The 20,677-nt window shown below is 39.9% G+C and overlaps 1 protein-coding gene across 3 annotated transcripts; it reads right to left on the bottom strand.

Moving 5' to 3' along the window:
• Window positions 1-1,750: 1,750 nt before the first annotated feature.
• Window positions 1,751-17,849, bottom strand: LOC134360238 (butyrophilin subfamily 1 member A1-like). Of its 3 annotated transcripts, none has more exons than XM_063074338.1 (7): window positions 17,378-17,849; window positions 11,883-11,961; window positions 11,466-11,792; window positions 10,211-10,462; window positions 7,499-7,639; window positions 4,185-4,229; window positions 1,751-2,467 (listed from the first exon to the last, which is right to left on the bottom strand). In XM_063074338.1, exons 2-7 carry the CDS (start codon window positions 11,950-11,952, stop codon window positions 2,451-2,453), a joined length of 852 nt encoding a protein of 283 aa, XP_062930408.1. In that variant the 5' UTR covers window positions 11,953-11,961; window positions 17,378-17,849; the 3' UTR covers window positions 1,751-2,450. The 3 variants fall into 3 exon arrangements, with proteins under 3 accessions (XP_062930408.1, XP_062930409.1, XP_062930406.1); XM_063074339.1 differs by lacking the exon at window positions 17,378-17,849 and adding an exon at window positions 16,966-17,296; XM_063074336.1 differs by lacking the exon at window positions 17,378-17,849 and adding an exon at window positions 16,828-16,948.
• Between the last annotated feature and the right edge of the window lie 2,828 nt (window positions 17,850-20,677).

Here is a 20,677-nt window from a genome sequence, read left to right as displayed (position 1 = left end):
TTGAGTCATTTTGAAATTGGTCATTTACTCCTAGACAACGATAGAGCTTGATTGATGCTGTTATCTTAATTCTGTGCACATGTGTGTTTATCATCACTGAACTGTTGCATTTATTATCCTTTCGATTACTGTGTTGCTTGTTTCTTTAATAAAACTTTCTTAGTTCTAGTAATCCAGACTCCAACTGAGTGATCCATTTCTGCTGGTTTGGCAACCCAGTTACGGGGTACGTAACACAGTGTACACATCATTAACCTTACATGACACATATTATGGTAGAAGACTATTGCCCGTATAGTCTGTGCATCTACTTGCCCACTTTCTATACTGTATACCTGAACCGTTGCCTTATTCATCAACCCTAACAGTCCTAACACATTGTAAGCATTGAATGAAGCAATTCTTGGTATTGTGCTCTGGGCTTCCACATCTAAGAGTCTAAGCTTACATGGATTGTAGGATGGGTCTGAACGTCAGACATCCCACCTCTCCCGGAAGTTCCAGGAGTCTCCCGCATATTGATAGTGGCTCCCTGACACCCGGAAATTATATACAATATCCTGGAAATTGATTTTTTTTGAGAAAGAGTGGGAGAGGGAGGGAGAGAGGGAGAGCGAGCATCCTGATTGGTCTCTCTTCGTGCTAAGAGTGGTCCCCAACCACCGGGCCATGAGGAAACAATGTGATTTGATGATATGAAACGATATGAGTCAGCTGCACCTTTCCTCATTCCCTGTCACGCCCACTGTTGAACTGAACGCACGCGAGGTTATTACGCATGCGTCATCCATATCAGTGCGGGAAGAAGATCAACTCCTCGAGCTTGCAAATGACAGCGGACTGAAAAGTATGTTTGACATACCATCTCTGCCGGCATTCTGGATCAAAGTCAAGGCTGAATATCCTGAAATAGCCATGGAAGCACTGAAAACATTGCTTCCATTTCCGACATATCTCTGTGAAGCAGGCTTTTCTGCAATGAATGCAACGAAAACTAAATTGCAGAATAGACTGGACATAAGGAACCCCCTTCAAGTATCGCTGTCTCCCATCACCCCTCAATAGGACCGTCTTGTTGCAGGAAAACAAGCCCAGGGCTCCCACTGATTCAGCAATATTTGTGTATTGCAATGATTTTATATGTTCATACGAGGAAAATATGTGCTGTGTGTTTAATATCCAAACGTTACTTAACATGTTATGATGCTATTGACTTATAATTGACTTATCATCATATTCATGCGAGGAAAATGTGCGCTGTGTGTTTAATATTAAATTTGTTAGATAAACCCTTTTAGAAACGAAATTGAGTGTATTAGCCACTTATAAGTGACTTATAGTTGACTTATCACTTATGTTCTGGCCGTGATTAACACTGCCCCCACCCCCCCCCCCCACAGTCGGCCGGTCTGCAAGAATATTGTCAACATTAAACCGGTCCGGGGTGCAAAAAAGGTTGGGGACCCCTGCGAAGTAGACCTATCAGTTTTCTCTGTGGGTGGGCTTTACAGTCGACCTCAAAAATAATGACAGTGTTGCTCACTGCACTATTTGCAACAGTGACTTTTCTATTGCCCTTGGTGGGTTAAAATGTAAAAGACGTGTTGAGGTGAGTTTAACAGCTGTCATTCGTTCATTAGCATAGCTAACGTTACTTAAACTAGCTGGCTGGCTGCTAAGGAGCTACGCTATTAATGAGGCCAAACTCCCTGTAGACTTGCTTAAAGTTGTAATAGAATAAACATGATAATATAATATAAATACATATTTTAATGTCACATTTTCTGCATATATCCAACTTGGTTTACAGATTAGACAAAAGCACTAAACAAAGTATTACATACACCCTTGGAGGTCGACCGGTGGGGGGGGTGGGGGGATATGGGGTTGCGGGGGGCAGGGATGCTTCCTCCCTGTAATGAGTTTTTGCAGGGTGGGATGTCTGGAACATGGTTTTGGAATTAGGAAATAACTTTCACATTAATTTTCTGACTGAAAAATTGATTAACTTGCCATTACAATAAAATCATTCTGAATACTGTCTAAAATCTGGAGTATATTTATTTTAAAAGTCGATTACTAAAGATTTATTACATTTCCACGAAGTTAAGTAATCAAACAGAAAGGATTTATTTTTCTTATTGAGTTCAGCTGTTCTGTGCCTTGATCATAACCTTCAGAAAGTCAGGCTTCATCCTGCCTGCTTCTCGGAAAATTCTCTTAATTTTTTCTTTTGATATCTCTCAGTTCAGATTTCAGTCCATTTATTTGGATGCAGAAAGAACAACATGATTAGCTGATTAAACTATGAGTTATCAACACAGGAATCTAGTGAAAATATATTGACAGGAGTGATTTTGCTAATTAACATGAATAATTATGTTGATTGACAGGAGTAGATTGATGACAGAAACTGGTTCTTTTTTTGAGAATTAACTTGATATACATATTCAATTTTCTTCACCATCTGTTGGAGAAAAAAATAACTCGTCAGTTGAAGGATGGAATTCAAGGAACCTCAGAGGAAACAAATATTTTGCATTCAAAGATAAGTACACGAAGGATCGTGAGATCTGAGTGTGTTATGCTGATATTCTAGATCATGTTGATACTAAACAGCAGGAGAACTTGGGGCTGCTGAAGAGTATTATGCTGAGTAAATCCCCAGAGCTTAATGTGATCTATCCCAGGTTACCGAGAGAGGCAAGGCAGGAGATCGCTGGGGCCTTGACAGATATCTTTGTATATTGACAGGTCCCAGGGGAATGGAGAATAGTCAATGCTGTTCCTCTATTTTTGAGACAAACCAGCAAATTACAGGCCTGTGAGCCTTACACAAAATTATTGGAGAGAATTGTTATGGACAGGATCTACTCGTATCTGGAAAAGCAAAGACCATAAGGCACAGAAGCAGAATTAGGCCAACTGGCACATCGAGTCTACTCCATCATTCCTTCCTTTGGAGGAGGACATATATCACAAACTTGATTGTGCCTTTTGAGGTGATTGATAATGGCAAGGCAGTAAATGCTGTATTAAAGCTGTGGATAAGGTTACTTGTGGTAGGTTAATCGAGACTACTAAGGCCCAACAGATCCATGGAGACTTGATAGGTTGGATGCAAAATTGGCTTGGCCATAAAAGACAGAGTATAATTACGCAGGGGTGTTAATCTGGCTGGAGGTCTGTGGCCAGTGACGTTCCACAAGGGTCAAAGCTGGGACCTCTGTTGCTTGTGATTTATATAAATGATTTGGATGGAAGTAAGTGGCTGAGTTTGTAAACAATGCAAAAACTGGGGGAGTTGTGAATAGTGCGGAAGGAATCAGTAGGATATACACCAATTGGAAATACGAGCAGAGAAATTGCAGATGGAGTTTAATCTGAATACATGTGAGGTGTTGTACCTTGGGAGGTCAAATGCACAAGGAATTTGTTCCGTAAATAGCAGGAAGTGAGGAGCATTATTGTACTTAGGGATACTGAGGAAGAAGTCAATAGCTCATTGAAAGCTGCAACACAAGTCAAGGTGGTAAGGAAGGGATTTGGCATACATGCTTTCAGCTTTTGGGGTGTTGAGTATAAACATTGGGAAGTCATATTGCAGTTGTATTAAACTTTGGTAAGGCCACATTTGGAGTACAGTTAGCAGTTCATGTTGCTGTATTATAGAAAGGACGTGAGGGCTTTGAAGAAGGTCTGCTAGTATATTTCCTGAATTAAAGAGTATTCACTGTAAGGAGACGTTGGACAAACTTGGATTGTTTTGCCTGAGCACAGGAGGCTGAGGAGTGACCAGATAGGAGCATCGTACATTATGAGAGGCACAGACATAGTTGATAGAATCTTGCTCCAGGTGGAAATATCAAATACGAAACGGCATAGCTTTAAGGTGAGACGGAAAAATTTAAAGGAGATTTACAAGGCTTTTTTTTTACACAGTGTGTGGCAGGAACTTGGAAAAAACAGAATGGCAATGTTCAAGAGGCATTTATACAGTCACATAAACAGACAGGAACTGGAGGGTTATAGACCATGTACAGGCAGATGGAAATTCTTTGTTTTCATTATGGCCATTGTAGGTCAAAGTGCCTGATCCCACACTATACTGTTCTATGTTCTAATTAAAGGTAAGATAACCCTTCCTTTTAGAAATTGTAAAGATATTCTTAAAAGTTACATACCCACAAAATATACCAGCGCTGATGCAGATTGTTTCCTGGTGTATGCTTTTGAGAAAATGACAACATTAATATTTCAAGTAAAAATAGCATTACATTGAATCTGAAAAGATGTTTCTTGAAACAGCCTCAGGTGATTTAATACTTAACCATGAACCATTTCAGACTTAGTTTGCTGCAGAACTTCTCTTCATTTTTTAACTTCAAAATGTGCTCAGTGGGCAAATGCATGGCTAATGCATTTTGATGTGAATCAATGTGAAGGTATCTGTTTTGTTTCTGAAAACTGAAAGGCAGATTATTATCTAAGCAATGACAAATTGGGAAAAGGAAATGTGTTTCAAGTGGGTGCTTTTGTACGTTGATAGTTGAAGCAAGCAAGTATTCATATTAGATGATTTTCATTGCAAAAGCAATGTTGTCATCTTGGTGAAAGCCCAACTGGACTTTTGGTCTCCTTATGTGAGAAAGAATCTGCTTGTCATGGGTGGAGTGAACAAGTGTTTAACAGAGAGATCCCTGAGATGGAATGACTATTCTATGCAGAGAGATTGGGTCAGTTAGACAAATATCGACATTAATTTAGAAGAATGAAGGTGGATTTCCTAAAAGCCACACACACAAAAAATCTAAGAGGACTAAATAGAGGCTGAGGAGTGCAGAAGAAGGGGTCATGGCTCAAGGTATGGTGTATACCATACCGAGATCGGAAAAATTATACACACAGTAGGGAGTAGAGGCCAAAACATTAAATATATTCAAGAGGGTAGCTAGATGTTTCGAGCAGGGGTTCCCAACTCTTTTTATGCCAGGGACACCTACCATTAACCAAGGAGGTTGTGGACTCCAGGTTGGGAACCCCTGGCTTAGAAGGATCAAGAGAAAAGGGAAGGCAGGAATACTGAAGTGAATGATCATCCATGATCACGTTAAATGGTGACTCAAGGCCAAATGGCATATTTGTCCCCTATGTTCTACGTTTTAAAGTTTTCATGTTAAATGGACCAAATCCATTCAGTCATTACACCTTGCTGATCTGAATAGTTCATTTTTAAGCAATGCCTTACATTTGTTATCCATGCATTTAAGTAGTTTCCTGAACCTGTGTTTCTCTCATTTTAAGACCCTGCAACTTGCTGGAAACTTTTTGCTTCCTCCACACTTGGCTTCCAGTAAACATTTATTGCAGATTTTAATTTTCCACCTCTTAATCCTCTCTCCTTCTCTCCTTCAAGTACCTCTCAATATCCACCACTTTGGACCAGTTATTTCTTTGCATGGGATATTATCTCCTTCTTAAGATCAGTGTCAGATTTCATTATAATTCTGTCCATGTTGAGATGTTTTGCTGTTAAATTGCTTATTTTCTGTAGTGAATATGTGATGGTATTGAGCGAGAAAAAGACTGAGGTCAGCAATGGCCACTTTTACTTTATATTGCTTATGATTGATGCTCTTTAGACTCTTTTATGAAAAATGGTCACTCAGTTAAGTGTGGTGGGTGCTGCAGTCTTACCCTAGCTAAAGTTGGAGTAGAGAAAGATGGATTGGTAAAAGTGTGAATGGGTCTTTATTGAATGGAATGGAGAACAGAACCTTCAAAAACTGCTATGTAACACCAGTTTTGGAGTCTTTGAAGTAGCATAGTCTGACTTGGAACAATCAGTGTGGCTTTGTGAGGGGGAGGTCGTGCTTCTTGAGCCTGAGTGACTTTTCTGAGGAAGTGACAAAACAAATTGGTGAAGATGGAGTGATAGATTTGGCACTTATAGATTTAGTAAGGCACCAAAAAAGATTCCCCATGGTAAGCTCACTTAGAAAAGCAAGCAGAGAAGTGATCTAGGAAAACCTGCCTGTATGGATTCTGAATTAGCTTCCCTATAAAAGTCAGATGGTGGTTGTAGATGGAATGTCTTCTGCCTGGAGATTGATGACGAGTGGAATTCCCAGGGACCTGTTATGGGACCCCTATTCTTTGTAATTTTTATAGATGACTTGGATGAGGAAATGGAAGGGTGGGTTAGTAAGTTTTCAGATTACACAAAGATTGGTGGTGCTGTGGTTAGTGTAGAAGGTTGTCGTAGATTACAATGGGACATTGACAGAATATAGGGCTGGACTGATGGACTGAGAAGTGGCAGATGGAATTCAGTTCAGAAAAGTGTCAAGTGATTCACTTGGGAAGGTCAAACTTGAAGGTAAGGTACAGCGCTAATGGCAGCATTTTTAACAGTGTTGAGGAACAGAGGGATCTTGTGGTGCACATACATAGATCCTTTAGAGTTATCATGCAAGTTGATAGGGTGGTTAAGGTGTACAGTGTGTTGGCCTTCATTATTTGGGGGATTGGAAGCTTTAGAGAGGGTGCAGAGTAGACTTACCAGGATGTTGACTATTCTAGAGTGCAGACCTTATAAGAAAAAGTGGAGCAAGCTAAGACTTTTCACTTTGGAGCAAAGAAGAAAGAGAGATGACTTTATTCATGAGAATGAGTGTCAGCAACTTTAAATTCCTCAGTGTTATCATTTCAGATGTCCTGTCCTTGACCCAGCAGGTAAATACAATTACAACGAAAGCACAGCAGTACCTCTATTTCCTTACAGCTTCACTTGCACCATCACTGAACTGTTCCACATTCTATGGAGTCACTTTCAAAGACTCTTCATCTCTTGTTCTCAACTTTATTTATGTATTTATATATTTCATTTCTGTTTGCACAGTTTTTGTCTTTTGCATATTGGTTGTTTGTCCACCTTGTTGGATATGATGTTTCAATGATTCTATTGTGTTTCTTGGATTTACTCTGTATGCCCGGAAGAAATTGATCTCAAGGTTGTACATGAGACATATATGTACTTTGATAATACATTTACTTTGAACTTTGAACTTGATAGAGGTGTATAAGGTGAAAAGTGGTGTAGATCAAGTAGACAGCCCGCACCTTTTTCCCAGGGCATCAATGGCTAATATGAGACAGCATACATTTTAATGATTGTAGGAAATTGTAGAGGGTTGTCTGTTGGTGGTAGGTTTTATTTACACACGAAGTGGTAAATGTATGGAACAAACACACTGCCAGTGATAGTGGTAGAGGCAGATACGTTAGAAAAATGAAAGGGACTCTTAGATGTCCATTGCATGAAAGAAAATTAGAGGGCTCTGTGGGAGGGAAGAGTTAGATTGATCTTGGGGTAGGCTGAAAAGTGAACACAATATCATGGGACTGTGCTGAAAGGTGAACACAATATCATGGTACTGTGCTGTAGTGTTCGATGTTTTATATCCTTCCCTTTCACTGACCAGAATTAATACTCTACCTTTAGAAAATTGCTTTCTGCAGTAAAAAGCTGCTGTGCACAGCAGCATTAAGAACCCCAAGCAGAGAAGAACACCAACACGTGTTCTATTGTCATCCAATGGTTGCTCAGAAATTGCTTCAACTTTTAGACAATCCAATTCTGCAATGGAAAATGAATAATTAACTTTTCTCAAAATGTAGAATTTACATTCTGTAGCACAAAAATGTAAACTTAATATTTAATTTTGTAATTGACTATGTAGAATATCAATTTATGAGATAACTGCGCTGGGCCAAGTGAACTGTGTGCTAGTCTTAGGATACATAGGTTACACTGAATAGGAACTTTAAGACAAGCCAGATATGCTCATGCTCAGCTGCAACTTGCCCACACTTATTGCATATGATTCTTTGAGGCACAGGAAACATGAACCATATTAATAGCGATTCAACTTGAAGAGAATTTCAGCTTTGGAGGGTTTCAATGTAATTATAATTTAAAGAGAACTAAATCATAGAACACTGCTTTCAAAAAGGTCCTCACAAGTCGGGAGTATAGAGATGATAGGGACACCTGGAATGATCAGATACACAACATTCTAAAGAGGGTAGGTGAGCAGGCAGAAGTCTTGGTATCTATTGGCACCAATAACATAGGAAGGGAAAGAGAGGAAGTCCTTAAGAAAGGATTTAGGGAGCTCGGTAGAAAGCACAAAACTGGCCAAGTTTGCACATGATAGCAAGATAGGTGGAGGGGTAGGTAGTGTTCAGGAAGCAGGGAGTCTGCAGTAGGACTTAGACAGATCTGGAGAAAGGGCAAAGATATTGTAATCAGAATACAGTGTCAGGAAGTGCATGGTCATGCTTTTTGATAAAAGGAATAAAAGCACCGACTATTTTCTAAACAGGCGAAAAATTCAAAAATCCAAGGAGCAAAGGGACTTGGGAGACCTCATGCAGGATTCCCTAAAGAATAATTTGCAGGTTAAGTTTGTGGTGAGGAAGGCAAGTGTAATGTTAGCATTCATTTCCAGGGGACTAGAATATAAAAACAAGGATGTAATGCTGAGTCTTTATAAGGCACTGGTGAGGCCTCACTTGGAAAATTGTGAGCAGTTTTGGGCTCCTTATATGAGAATCAATGTGTTGACATTGGGGAGGGTTCAGAGGATGTTCATGAGAATGTTTCCAGGAATGATAGGGTTATCCTATGAGGAGTGTTTGCTTGCCTGTACTCACTGGAATTTAGAAGAATCAGGGGTGATCTCATTGAAACCTATCGAATGTTGACAAGCCTAGATAGAGAGGCTGTAGAGTATATACTTCCTATTGTGGTGAGTCTATGACCAGAGACCCAGCCTCAGAATAGTGGGATGTCCATTTAGAATGGTTGTTGAATCTGGGCAATTTGTTGCCATAGGTGGCTGTGGAAGCCAGATCACTGGGTGTATTTAAGGCATAAGTTGATAAGCTCTTCATTAGTCAGGGCGTGAAAGCTTATGGGGAGAAGCCAGGAGAATAGTGCTGAGAAGGAAATGGATCAGCCATGGTGAAATGGTCTTAGTTCAGCTCACTGCAGTAGTTTCTATTTTACCGTTAAACTGAAGAGTGTTCCCTGGAACACAGGTGGAGCAGAAATAATGCAAACATTTTAAATATGATTACAAAATAAGAAGAAAAATGCTATTAAAATTATTCCACATGTTATAAGGAATGGAAAATATAATTATATGCAGTAGATCATGCTGATCTACACTCAGTTGCCATTTCATTCGAAACTCTACACCTGCTGTATGCCTGACTGTGGAATGATTGTTGGTGTCAGGTGTAGTGGTTGGAGTATCTCTGAAACTGCTGAGCTGGCATTTTCATGCACAGCAGTCTCTAGAGTTCACAGAGGACGGTGCAAAAAACAAAGCACATCCACTGAGTGACAGTTTTGTAGGTGAAAAACCCTTATCAATGAGAGCGGTTAGAGGAGAAAGTCCAGAAAGTCCCGAAGTACAGGTTGGTTCATCCTGACAGGAAGGCATCAGGAACTCAAATAATCTTATGTTACAACAGTAGGGTGCAGAAGAGCATCTCTGAATGTACAACATGGCAAACCTTAAAGTGGATGAGCTACAGCAGGTAAAGACTACAAACATACACTCATTGAATGTGCATATTTTGGTAATTTGTGACAACGCAGAACTGAGGGGAGTTATAATTGTTGGGTTCACTATTTCTGCCCACTATAAATATGATTTTGATGTATGATTCAAAACCCCATTACAATGAATCACACAAGGGAGCTTCATGATCTTTGACATTCTTGATCATGTATTTAGTTCAAACTGATTATCAAGTTCCATTAAGCAGCTGCAAACTTCCCAACTTTCTTCCTCTATCCAGCTTCAGATCTTGTCCTGATATCCACATTGTCTACACAGCTCTAGTCACAGCCATTAGGGTCTTCTATTTCCTCTCTTCAGCACATTGCTTCATCATTATCACATTGGCGTGCAGATGTGCCTGCTTTGCTCAAGACAACTGCCACATACTGTACTCCAAGTCGCAATGTTGATTAAGTGTCAGTAGTGAATAAGTACATGTGTTTCTTTTCCTTGAATCATTGATTGAAATTGTTACAGCATACATGGAGGCCTTGTATTTTATAAACAGCCAATTCACAATAAAGGCTCAGAAGTTGCAGTGCTTGCATTTAATGATAAATAAGATTCAAACTTACCTTTAGATATGCAACCATTTTCAATGCAAACAGAACAAATATAGTTTACAGAGCACCAGTCATAAACTACTGGAATGCAGCTGGTGATGTTGTACAGTACACCCAGTCGCGTGATGTCAACACTATAATTCAAGTTGGTTTCTTTGTCAGTCTTCCAATAAAGTTGTGCCAGTGGATATCCAACTGTTGTGCACACAAGAAACGTTCTGCCATTTTCTTCTTTTTTGCTGATGTGTGGCCCAGTATATGGAGCTGAAAGACATGCTTTACATCTTTAGCCATGTGACCATAGCATTGGATGCACAATGTCTAATAGAATTAGCACTAACACCCATATTAACATTATGAATGCCATTTCCCAGTCTTCTTTATAGAACAGCTTATATTCATATAACTCACTGCGTAATTCAAATCTGAAACTATTTGACTAATCAAACTATTAGGGCATAGCCAGATCAAAGCTGGAACATAGTGAGATATGAGGTAGGAGTTCTCCGTTACTTAGTGCAAGAGATCTATAACTAAATCCAGGAAAAAAAGATGCGGATCTTCAACTAATAGAGCCTCAAAACCAAAGATCTAAAGTACATACTTCCAGTAAAATGATTTCTTGCCAAATGTATTTTGTATGCATTACTGCCAATTGCAGATACTGTATACAAATACATCATTAAAGGTACTAAATCTTCTTTTTATGTCCCAATAACCTTAGGAGATTATTAATGCACTAGGGCAGAAATTACAAGTGTTGTAGCTTGCTCCTTTATTGCTATCATGACTAATCGAATATATTACTATCTCTTGCCTTCTTCAAATGTCAGAAAGCCTATGTACTTTATATACTATTCACTCAAGTATTTTTTCTTGTCACCCACAATGGTCTACAATTTACGAATCTCTGATGTCTTGCTTCATTAGAAACTTCCATATTCTCAAATGTAAATTATGTATTTAATCCACAAACTAAAAATCACTTATTTTATTCATGCACATTTATTCAGTGTTTGATGGAAAAGAGCTTCACTCAAGTTGGTAGAATTCAAAACAATTTGGTGCAGTGATATGACTTGTAACGATGACATAAATTCAGTCATTCTTCCCTGTACAAATATAACTATCAATATTGCATATGTCAAACTAACTCACAAATCAAGGCACTTTGAGAGATACAGTATTAACTGCAATTTATTACCAATTAGACGTAACCAATATTCATAAAGAAAATTAAAAGCAGAGAAAGTATTATATTACCCACCTCTAAATATCAAATTGATGATTTTATAGTCATATCCATGATCCGTTTCCACAAGGTATTGATATTTTCCGTTATCAGATGCTTGTATTTTCTGGATTATCAGAGACACATCCGGTGGATCTTGATGACGTAATTTAATTCGACCCTGAACTCCACTGTCACTTGCACTTGAGTTAGACTTAAAGACAATTTTACCATTCGATCCATCTTCATTTAGTTTTGTTAGAGTTAGTATTTTCATCCCTGCTCCTTCCATACTGCATGGTAGTACGGTGTCTTCGTTAAATATTCCTGTTACTGACTCCACACAATTCAGCTTCACAAATGCTAGAAATCATTAATTTCCAATAACTTCAGAAACAAGTTTAACAATCAATGTTGAATGAGCTATTTATTGAAAAACATTTCAGTACTTACGTTCTGCATAGTGCATGCTCAGGTACATGATCAAATAAAAAAAGTTCAAGCATAACCCCATTTCTGTCATTTGATTCACCTGCAGATAATACAGATAAACAGCTAAAGTCACAGGAATCTTATAAAACCCATTCCACTTTTGTATCATTAAGTCAGCATTGTCTGAAAATTACTTGTACTTTAGTCATGAAAATGTAAGTGAATAGAGTTTCATATTTCAAAAATATATTAAATTGATCATGTGCAATAATTTAACAGTAAAATCACCACTCCTCTACATAATCTCAGTGTCTCTTTTACATGACTTTCCTTCTGCAAGTGTCTCCAAAAGATGTTTCCCTTGTGGCTTGGGAAGAATGCTTATCTCCAGCGGGGAAGTGGATAGAGAACATATAATTGCAAATTTCACCATCTTAGCCTGAGCAGCAACATTCATGGCTGCTGAACTACAGGCAGAAGTGAGATGTAGTGAAAAAAAAGCAGCTAGCAACCATGGCTAAAATCCTGGAGTCTGAATGCAGAAGCCTCCACGTCATAATTTAAAACCTGATGATATGCTGATTTTTTTTTCTGAAAAGTAGTGGAATACAAGGTTTGATCAGAAAAAAGAAGAAGCATATGGCAGGTATAGGCATCTACAATCAAAAGGGACATTTGAGGAATATAGAAGTTTTATGAGAGTATGTAAAAAGAAATTAAGAGGACAAAAATGAGGCTATGAAATATTCTTAGCAAATAAGATTAAACAGAATCTTAAGTCCTTCTGTAAGTCACAAGCAACAAGTTAGGGCCCAAAGGGTAATTTATGCATGCAACCAAGAGGGCAATATTCTAAATAAATACTTATCACCTTTGTTCACCAAGGACAAGGAGGTGGAGCCTAGCAAGTTTGCGGTGAGATGAGTTGCTTGGAGCATATAGGTGTTAAAAACGTGGAGGTGTTGAATTCCTTGAAACATGTAAGGGTGGATAAATCTCCAGGACGATATGAGATCCATTTCAGAATGCTTTAAGAAATAAAGGACAAGATTGCTGGGGCACAGATGGAGATTTTTGCATCTCTGTTCGCCATCAATCAGAAGATTTATGTATAGCTGATACTGTTCCTTTGTTTAAGAAGTGCAGAGATAAATCAGATAGCTACAAGCCTGTGGTAGGGAAATTACTGGAGAAAATACTGGCACAGAATTTATGTACAGTTGGAAAAGCAGGAACTGGTGAGAAATAATCACTATAGCATTGTGAGGGGGTAAATACTGTCCTAGTAATTTGATTGAGATTTTAGGAGGTAGCAAAGGAGATCAGTGAAGGTAGGGTGAGAGATAATGTCTGTATCTACCTTAGCTAGATACTTGACAAGATCCTGCTTAAGTAAACTGGTGTAGAAGTTAAGCTATTTGAAATTCAAGCCGAGCTGGCTAATTGGATCCAAAGCTGGCTAAATGAAACAACACTGAGGGGAGTGATGGGAGTATATTTTTCTGACTGGATATTTGTGGCCATAAAGATATCATTGGAAACTTTGCTTGTAGTATAAATCACTGACTTGTTTGTGAACATACGAGGTATGGTTTGTAAGGTTGCAGATGGCAGTGTTGTGTAGAGCAAGGAGGTTACCTAAGCGTACAGAAAGATATAGTTCAGATGGAATGCTGGGGCAGAGCATTGGAAAATGGAACTTAATCCCAGACAATGCAAGGTGATACACTTTGGGAAGTGACATGTTGATAGGATATATGCAGTAAATTGTAGGACACTGAGTGAACAGAGACTTAGGGATACAAGAGGAGATAGATAATAGACATAGAGAGACTCTCTTTTTTCCCACGGTAGCAATGTCAAGTACTGGAGAAAGTGCATTTAATATGAGAAAGGGAAGGTTTAAAGGAGATGTGCTAGGCATTTTTTTAAACAAAGATTATGGTACGTGCCTGGACTGAGGTGCCTGGGTTCATAGCCAAAGCAGAAATGGTAATGGTGTTAAGGGTTCGTTAGATAGACACATGGATATGTGGGCAATAAAGAGATATGGGTTATATACAGACACGCTCAGAGGTTTCACTTATTTCAGCTTCAGCAGATATCATGGGCTGAAAGCCCTGCTCCCATGCTGCACTGTTTTCCCCCGGGATCAATAAAGTATGACTATGACTATGCTCTGTGTAAGCCACACTTGGAATATTGTGTGTAGTTCTTTTCATCATAGTGCAGGAAAGATGTGACTGCATTGTGAAGTGTGCAAAAGAGATTTATCAAAATATTGACTGGGTTGGAGAACTTTAGTTTGGGGTAAGACTCTATAGGTTGGTCTTTTATCCCTAGAGGAAAAGAGGCTAAAGGATGAGATCTCTTTTGCATGATGGCATAGAATTAAGATCAGGAGAATAGCTTTTTTTAAAAAAAAGAATCTAAAGGGTGAGTTTTTTTACAGAGTGGTTGATTTCTAGAATGTGTTGCCAGAGGAGATGGTGCAATCAGATACAATTACTATGCTTAGCAGACATTTAAACAGACAAGGCAAAGAAGGATACAGTCATGATGCAGACAAATGGAATAAGGTTTGTTCAATAAATAGATGAGAATTGACATGTTGGCTGAAAGGCAAGTTTCATGTCTCCATGACTCCATGTCAACAGGGCTGAAATTACCTTACAGTTATACAAACTTGTGGTCAGAACAAACAAATCATTGCAGAGTGCCACAATTTAGTTAGCAAATATTGCCTTTGAAGGTGGGGTGGTGGGGTGGTGGGGTAAGTGGCTAAATAACATGTGATGCCAGTCTGTATCACCTTATTAAAATTCCTCTGATTATTGAAAATTAAGTGGAGATTTAATAAAAGTATTCTAAATGAGGAAAGCCATTGACAGCATAGCCTGAAATGAATTTATTTGGTGGGAATATTTGAAACATGAACTTAAAAGCAAAACATGGGCCAGAAAGCATCTCTCATTCAAGCTTGGAGATAATGTAAAATTCTCTATCCAGAGAATTTCTGAAGTTAGTTCAGATGGTGATTTCAAAATTGACATTAATAGATTTTTTTTTCAGACAAGAGTATGAAGAGTAATGAGACCAAAGTGAGTGAATGGAGTTAAGTAATGTTTCAACCAAGAAGCATAGAATACAACATCTAGAACTATGTAAAAGATCTGAAGGAGTAAGTGCAGTTCTAGAGACAGGGAGTGAGAAGGGTAAAGTGAGTAGAAGGATTCTCAATAGCCCTGCAATAAAAAAAAGTGCCATGAATAGAAAATTGATAGCACAATACCTAGAGCATGCTTGTTTTTATTAATGAATTTCCTGACCCAAGTACCAGAGTGGTTGGTTCTAAGTTGAGTGATGCTATCACACCATTTGCTCTCAAATCACCCAAGAGAAACAATGCTGGCCTTCATTGGAGATCCAAATTGATTGCAGTCTGTCATGAGGAAATTATTTGAACGGGCACTCCCTTTACTAATAAATCATAATTTCATCCAATGCTGAATATTAATGAGCAGATTTTAAATGTTCAGTGAAGGAAGATAAGACACTGAGCTTCACATAGTACTTTCTAAGACCAATATAAGAGCATGGGAAATATGAGGAACAGGCCATTTGACCCCGCTTGCATGATCGACCATCCCACCAGATTGTGGCTGATCATTTACTTTAGTACCACTTTCCTGCACTAAACCTTAAATATCCCTTGATATTCCTTAATTCCAAAAAAAAACATAAGTTTCTGCATTGAACATACTCAGCAACAAAGATTCTACAGTATGTCCCTCTTGGACAGAGAATTCCTAAGATTTTCTCCCCTTTGCGAGAAGACTTTTACATTCATAGTGGTCCTGAACCATTGACTCTTCATGCTAAGGGCAGTGACACCTGGTTTCCCATCCAGAGAAATCTTCATCCTGCAATTATCATCCTTGTCAAACTCCATAGGGATTCGACAGTATACTTTTCTATGATATCACCCATATTGTTTCTGTACCCTCAAACTGATCAGTCCACCACCAACAAAACCCACCTCCAGATATTAACCCTTGTACCAATTCCTCTATCTTGGGTAGGGAGACCAGAATTATACATAATATTCCAGTGCACTTCCTCAGGGCCCTTAGTAATTGCAGTGAGATGGATGAACCCCTGAATTACAAAGAAACCACAGCTGTGCCTCTACTTCCTTAGGGGTTTTGTGAAGATTCAGCATGACACCTAAAACTTGGTCAAGCATTGATAGACGTGTGGTCAATAGTATGTGAACAGGCTGCAGCACAGCCTATACAGAACATCAATGCCTTCGAATGGAAAATCCTACGAAAAGTAATGGATAATCCCCAGTACATCATGGGTAAAGCCCTCCCAACCATTGAGCACATCTTCGTGGAGCATTGTTGCAGGAAAGTAGTATCCATCATCAGGGATCACTACCACCCAGGTCATGCATCCTTCTCACTGGTGCCATCGGGAGAGAGGGTACAGGATCCTTAGGTCTCACACCAGCAAGTTCAGGAACAGTTATTGTTACATCAAAGCTCTTGAACCAAAGAGGATATCTTAACTCAACTTCACTTGCTCCATCACTGAAATGTTCCCACAACCTATGGACTCGTTTTCAAGGACTCTTCATCTCATGCTCTTGATACTTATTGCTTATTTATATATTATATTATTAATTTATTTTTGTATTTGCACAGTTTGTTGTATTTTGCACACCAGTTGACGCTCAGTTGATAAGTCTTTCATTGATTCTATTATGGTTATTATTCTATTATGGAGTTATTGTGTATGCCCTCAAAACGCTCTCAGGGTTGTATGGTGACATATACGTACTTTGTGGATAATCTGATTCCTCTGAGCATCAACGGCTTTCCATCTCCCTGGATTTACAAAATGTTTCTCTTTCAACTTCTTGTTCTCCCTAAGAGGATACCACTCTACCATTGTTTCCTACCTCGCATTCCTCTTGTCCTGCCATTCCCAGTTTAGTTAGTCAGCACGTATCTCCTGGAAGCTCCTATGCCGCTCTTATTACTCACAGGCGAACAATTTGGTGAAGTTAGATTAGCGGGGTGATCTTTAAACCACACACCTGGACTAAAAATACACACAGCAGCCGGGATCTTGCCTGAAAAGAAAAGCTCCACTGGGTAGAAACAAATGGTCCCCCTTCTGTTGCGCTGTCCGTTTCGCTGAGCGCTGGGTCATCTGGAGAGGTGACCCTAAAAGCTGACGTCGGGGCTATGTTCGGAGAACGCACCAAGCGCCATTAAGTGCGTTGTAGCTACTACGCGCTTCATTTAAGTCTATTATGAACCCTGTCCCAAATCCAACAAGTTAGTTTCGAGCCGAAACGTTGACAATTCCTTCCCCTCCGACCCGACCACCGAAGTTCCTCCAGCAGTTTGCTTGTTGATTAAGCGCCCAGCGTTAACACTTTCTTGTGCCTGAAACGAGTAGTTTATTTTTGTCGAAGAGTTGCCGAGAGAGAAATGACCACTAACCGTCAATAAGGAGATGGTGTGTCCTGTCGTCCTGCAGTCCTGAACGCTGTTAATGCTCGTTGACAATATCCATTCTGACTGATGTTGAAGGGACTTTACGTTCCCATTAAAACCGGGGCACGGGAGGACACTTTAACTCTCCTACACCACTCGCTAAACTAGCGCCGCCGTAGTTTCTGTTTCACTCTAGAGAATCGGGAACAGGTTGTACTGTAATTATAATTTCTTGCAAAGGAAAGCAAATCATTCTCGGCGCAATTTGTGTTCCGTCGCTGAGAGACTTGGTAAACTGCCTTGTTGAAAGTAAAAGTTTTGAACAATCCAAACTACTGAAACAGTATTAAATGAGGAATCATTTCAAAGAAGCATACCTACTTCTAACTTATTAAATATGAAGTAATCTAATCGAACACAAAGTTCTCAGCAGCCTATTAATCACATTGCATTAGGGCTCAGCAATCATTTATTGGGTTGGGTAACCCCCGCTACCCGATCTACTTCACACAGTGCGGACCAGCGCAGCTCAGCGGTCCTGATGTCGCTAATTAAACGCGAGAAGGATGTGTCTCTGATATCAGAAATAGCGCAGTATTCCTTTCATACGAACTGCTCAGGCAGATGGTATGACCACATTTATGGGACTTTATTATAGAACGCTCAACAGTCCGCGGGATTTAGAGGAACAAATTTGTAGAGAGGTCGCAGACAGTTGCAAGAAACAAGGGTGTGATAATAGGTAATTTAAACTTACCACATATTTAATCAATACATCGAAGTCCCAACTAGAGACAGTGCGTTACTGGATCACCTATTAGGGAGTGAGCAGTGCAGGTGACAGAAATTTGTGTAGGGAAACACGTTGTATCTAGTGTTCACAATGACATCAGTTTCAAGGTAATTATGGAAAAGGATAGGTCTGCTCCTTGGATTGAGATTCCAAACTGGAGAAAGGCCAATTTTGATGATATCAGAAAGAATCTGGCAAGTGTGGAAAGGGGCAGGTTGTTTTCTGACAAAAGTGTACTTGGTAAGTGAGTGGCCTTCAGAAAATGAAAATTTGAGAGTACAGAGATTGTATGTTCCTGTCAGAATAAAAGGCAAGGATAACAGCTTTAGGAAACCTTGATTTTCTTGAGATATTGAGGCCCTGGTAAAGAAAAATAAGGAGATGCATAACAGACATAGGCAGGCAGGAACAAGGGAGATACTTGAGGAGTATAGGAAATGCAAGAGAACACTAAGAAGGAAATCAGAGGGCTAAAAAGGACATGAGATTGCTCTAGCATACAAGGTGAAGGACAATCCTGAGGGTGTCTATAGATATATTAAGAGCAAAAAGACAGCAAGGAACAACAATGGTCTTCTGGAAGATCAGAATGGCAATCTATGTATGGAGCTGAAAGGGATGAGGGAGATTGTAAATGGAGTTTTTGCAACTGTATTCAGGAGAGGGACACGAGATCTATATATGTTAATCAATGCAGCTGCAAGGCTATGCATGCTATACAGGTAACAGAGGAGGAGGTGGCATGAGGCAAAGAAGGTGGATGAATCCCCAGGGCCTGACAAGGGAGGCCAGTGCAGAAATTTCAGGGCCCTAGCAGAGACATTTAAAACATCCTTAGTCACAGGTGAGATGCCAGAGGATTGGATAATAGCTAATGTTGTTCTGTTGTTTAAGAAAGTATTCTAAGAATAAGAAAGGAAACTAAAGACTGGCAAGCCTGACATCAGTAGTAGGAGTTATTGGAAGGTATTCTGAGGGATCAGATGTTTAAGTATTTGGATAGGCAGGGACTGATTAGGGATAGCCAGCATGGCTTTGTGCATGGCAGGTCATGTATAACCAATCGTGCTTAAAGAGTTTTTTGAGGAAATTACCGGGAAAGTTGAAGGTAAAGCAGTGGATGTTGGCTGCATGGAGTTTAGCAAGGCCTTTGACAAGGTCCTACATAGGAGGATGGTCAAGAAGGTTGAATTGCTTGCTATTCAAGATGAGGTAGTAAATTGGATTTGACATTGTCTTCGCAGGAGAAGTCAGAGAGTGGTGATAGATGGTTGCCTCTTTGACTCGAGGCCTGTGACCAGTGGACTGCCACTGGGACTAGTGCTAGGCCCATTGTTGTTTGTCACCTATATCAATGAACTGAATGATAATGTGGCAAATTGGATCAGAAAATTTACGATAACACCAAAATTGCAGGTGTAGTTGTTACACGGGGACGTTGGTAGCGGACACAAATGCAGACACAGACACTGAAGTACTAGGAACTGGACTATGTTTATTAAGAGTGCTACGGAAGTCAAGGAGTGAGGATGAAATGATAACACGAAAGTAAACAAAGAGCGACAAACCGGAAAACCTGGACTTGGATGTGGGACTTGAACTTGACAGGGAACTCAGGTCATGACGCGGGACTTGGGTCTTGGCAGGGACTCGGTAACTGGGTCTAGACTTGGCTTCTTGACTAGAACTGGGACTTGGCTTGGACTGGACTTGGAACTTGGCTCTTGACTTGGACTAGGCTCAGACTTGACTTAGACACAGGACTCAGAACACTGATCCAGGGCTCCTCCTTTGACACAGGACACAGAGCTAGGACTCTTCTTCGACACAGGACATGGAACTCTGAGCCGGGGCTCCTCCTTTGACACAGGACACAGAGCCGGGACTCTTCTTCGACACAAGGACACGGAACACGGACAAGGTTACTTGATGAGGTTACTGACTAGGTTACTGCCGAGGTTACTAGGCGTGGATTCTGATGGGGATAGTCCTGCAAGGAATCACTGGACCCCAGAGCTATTTATGTTGCCACCCCAAAACCAGAATCAGATGCCTTAATTAAGACACCCAACGGAACAAGGGAAAAAATTTGAATAACTGGAGTACGGAATCCACGGACCAGACCGTGAACCAGAATGCAGACTTCACGGACCAGACCAGGACAGTAGTGGAGAGAGACAAATACTATCAAAGCTTGGAGCGGGCCAAGGACCAGCTGGAAAAGTGGGTTGCAAAATGGCAGATGGAATTTAATGCAGACAAGTGTGAGGTGTTGCACTTTGGGAGGTTCAAGCAGTGTAGGTCTTATACAGTGAGTGGTAGGAGTATAATAAAGCAGTGAGATTTGGGAATACAGATTCCTAATTCCTTGAATTCCTTTTCCAAGGTTGATAGGGTCATAAAGAAAGATTTTGGCACGTTGCCCTTCATAAATCAACGGATTAGTGCAGGAGTTGGGATGTAATGTTGAAATTGTATAAGATGTTGGTGAGGCCTTAATTTGGTGTGTTGTG

The sequence above is a fragment of the Mobula hypostoma genome, chromosome 22, assembly GCF_963921235.1.
Source record: "Mobula hypostoma chromosome 22, sMobHyp1.1, whole genome shotgun sequence".
NCBI classification, from domain to species: Eukaryota; Metazoa; Chordata; class Chondrichthyes; order Myliobatiformes; family Myliobatidae; genus Mobula; species Mobula hypostoma.
Note: the sequence above shows the minus strand (reverse complement) of the source record. Positions and strands in the feature narration are given on the sequence as shown.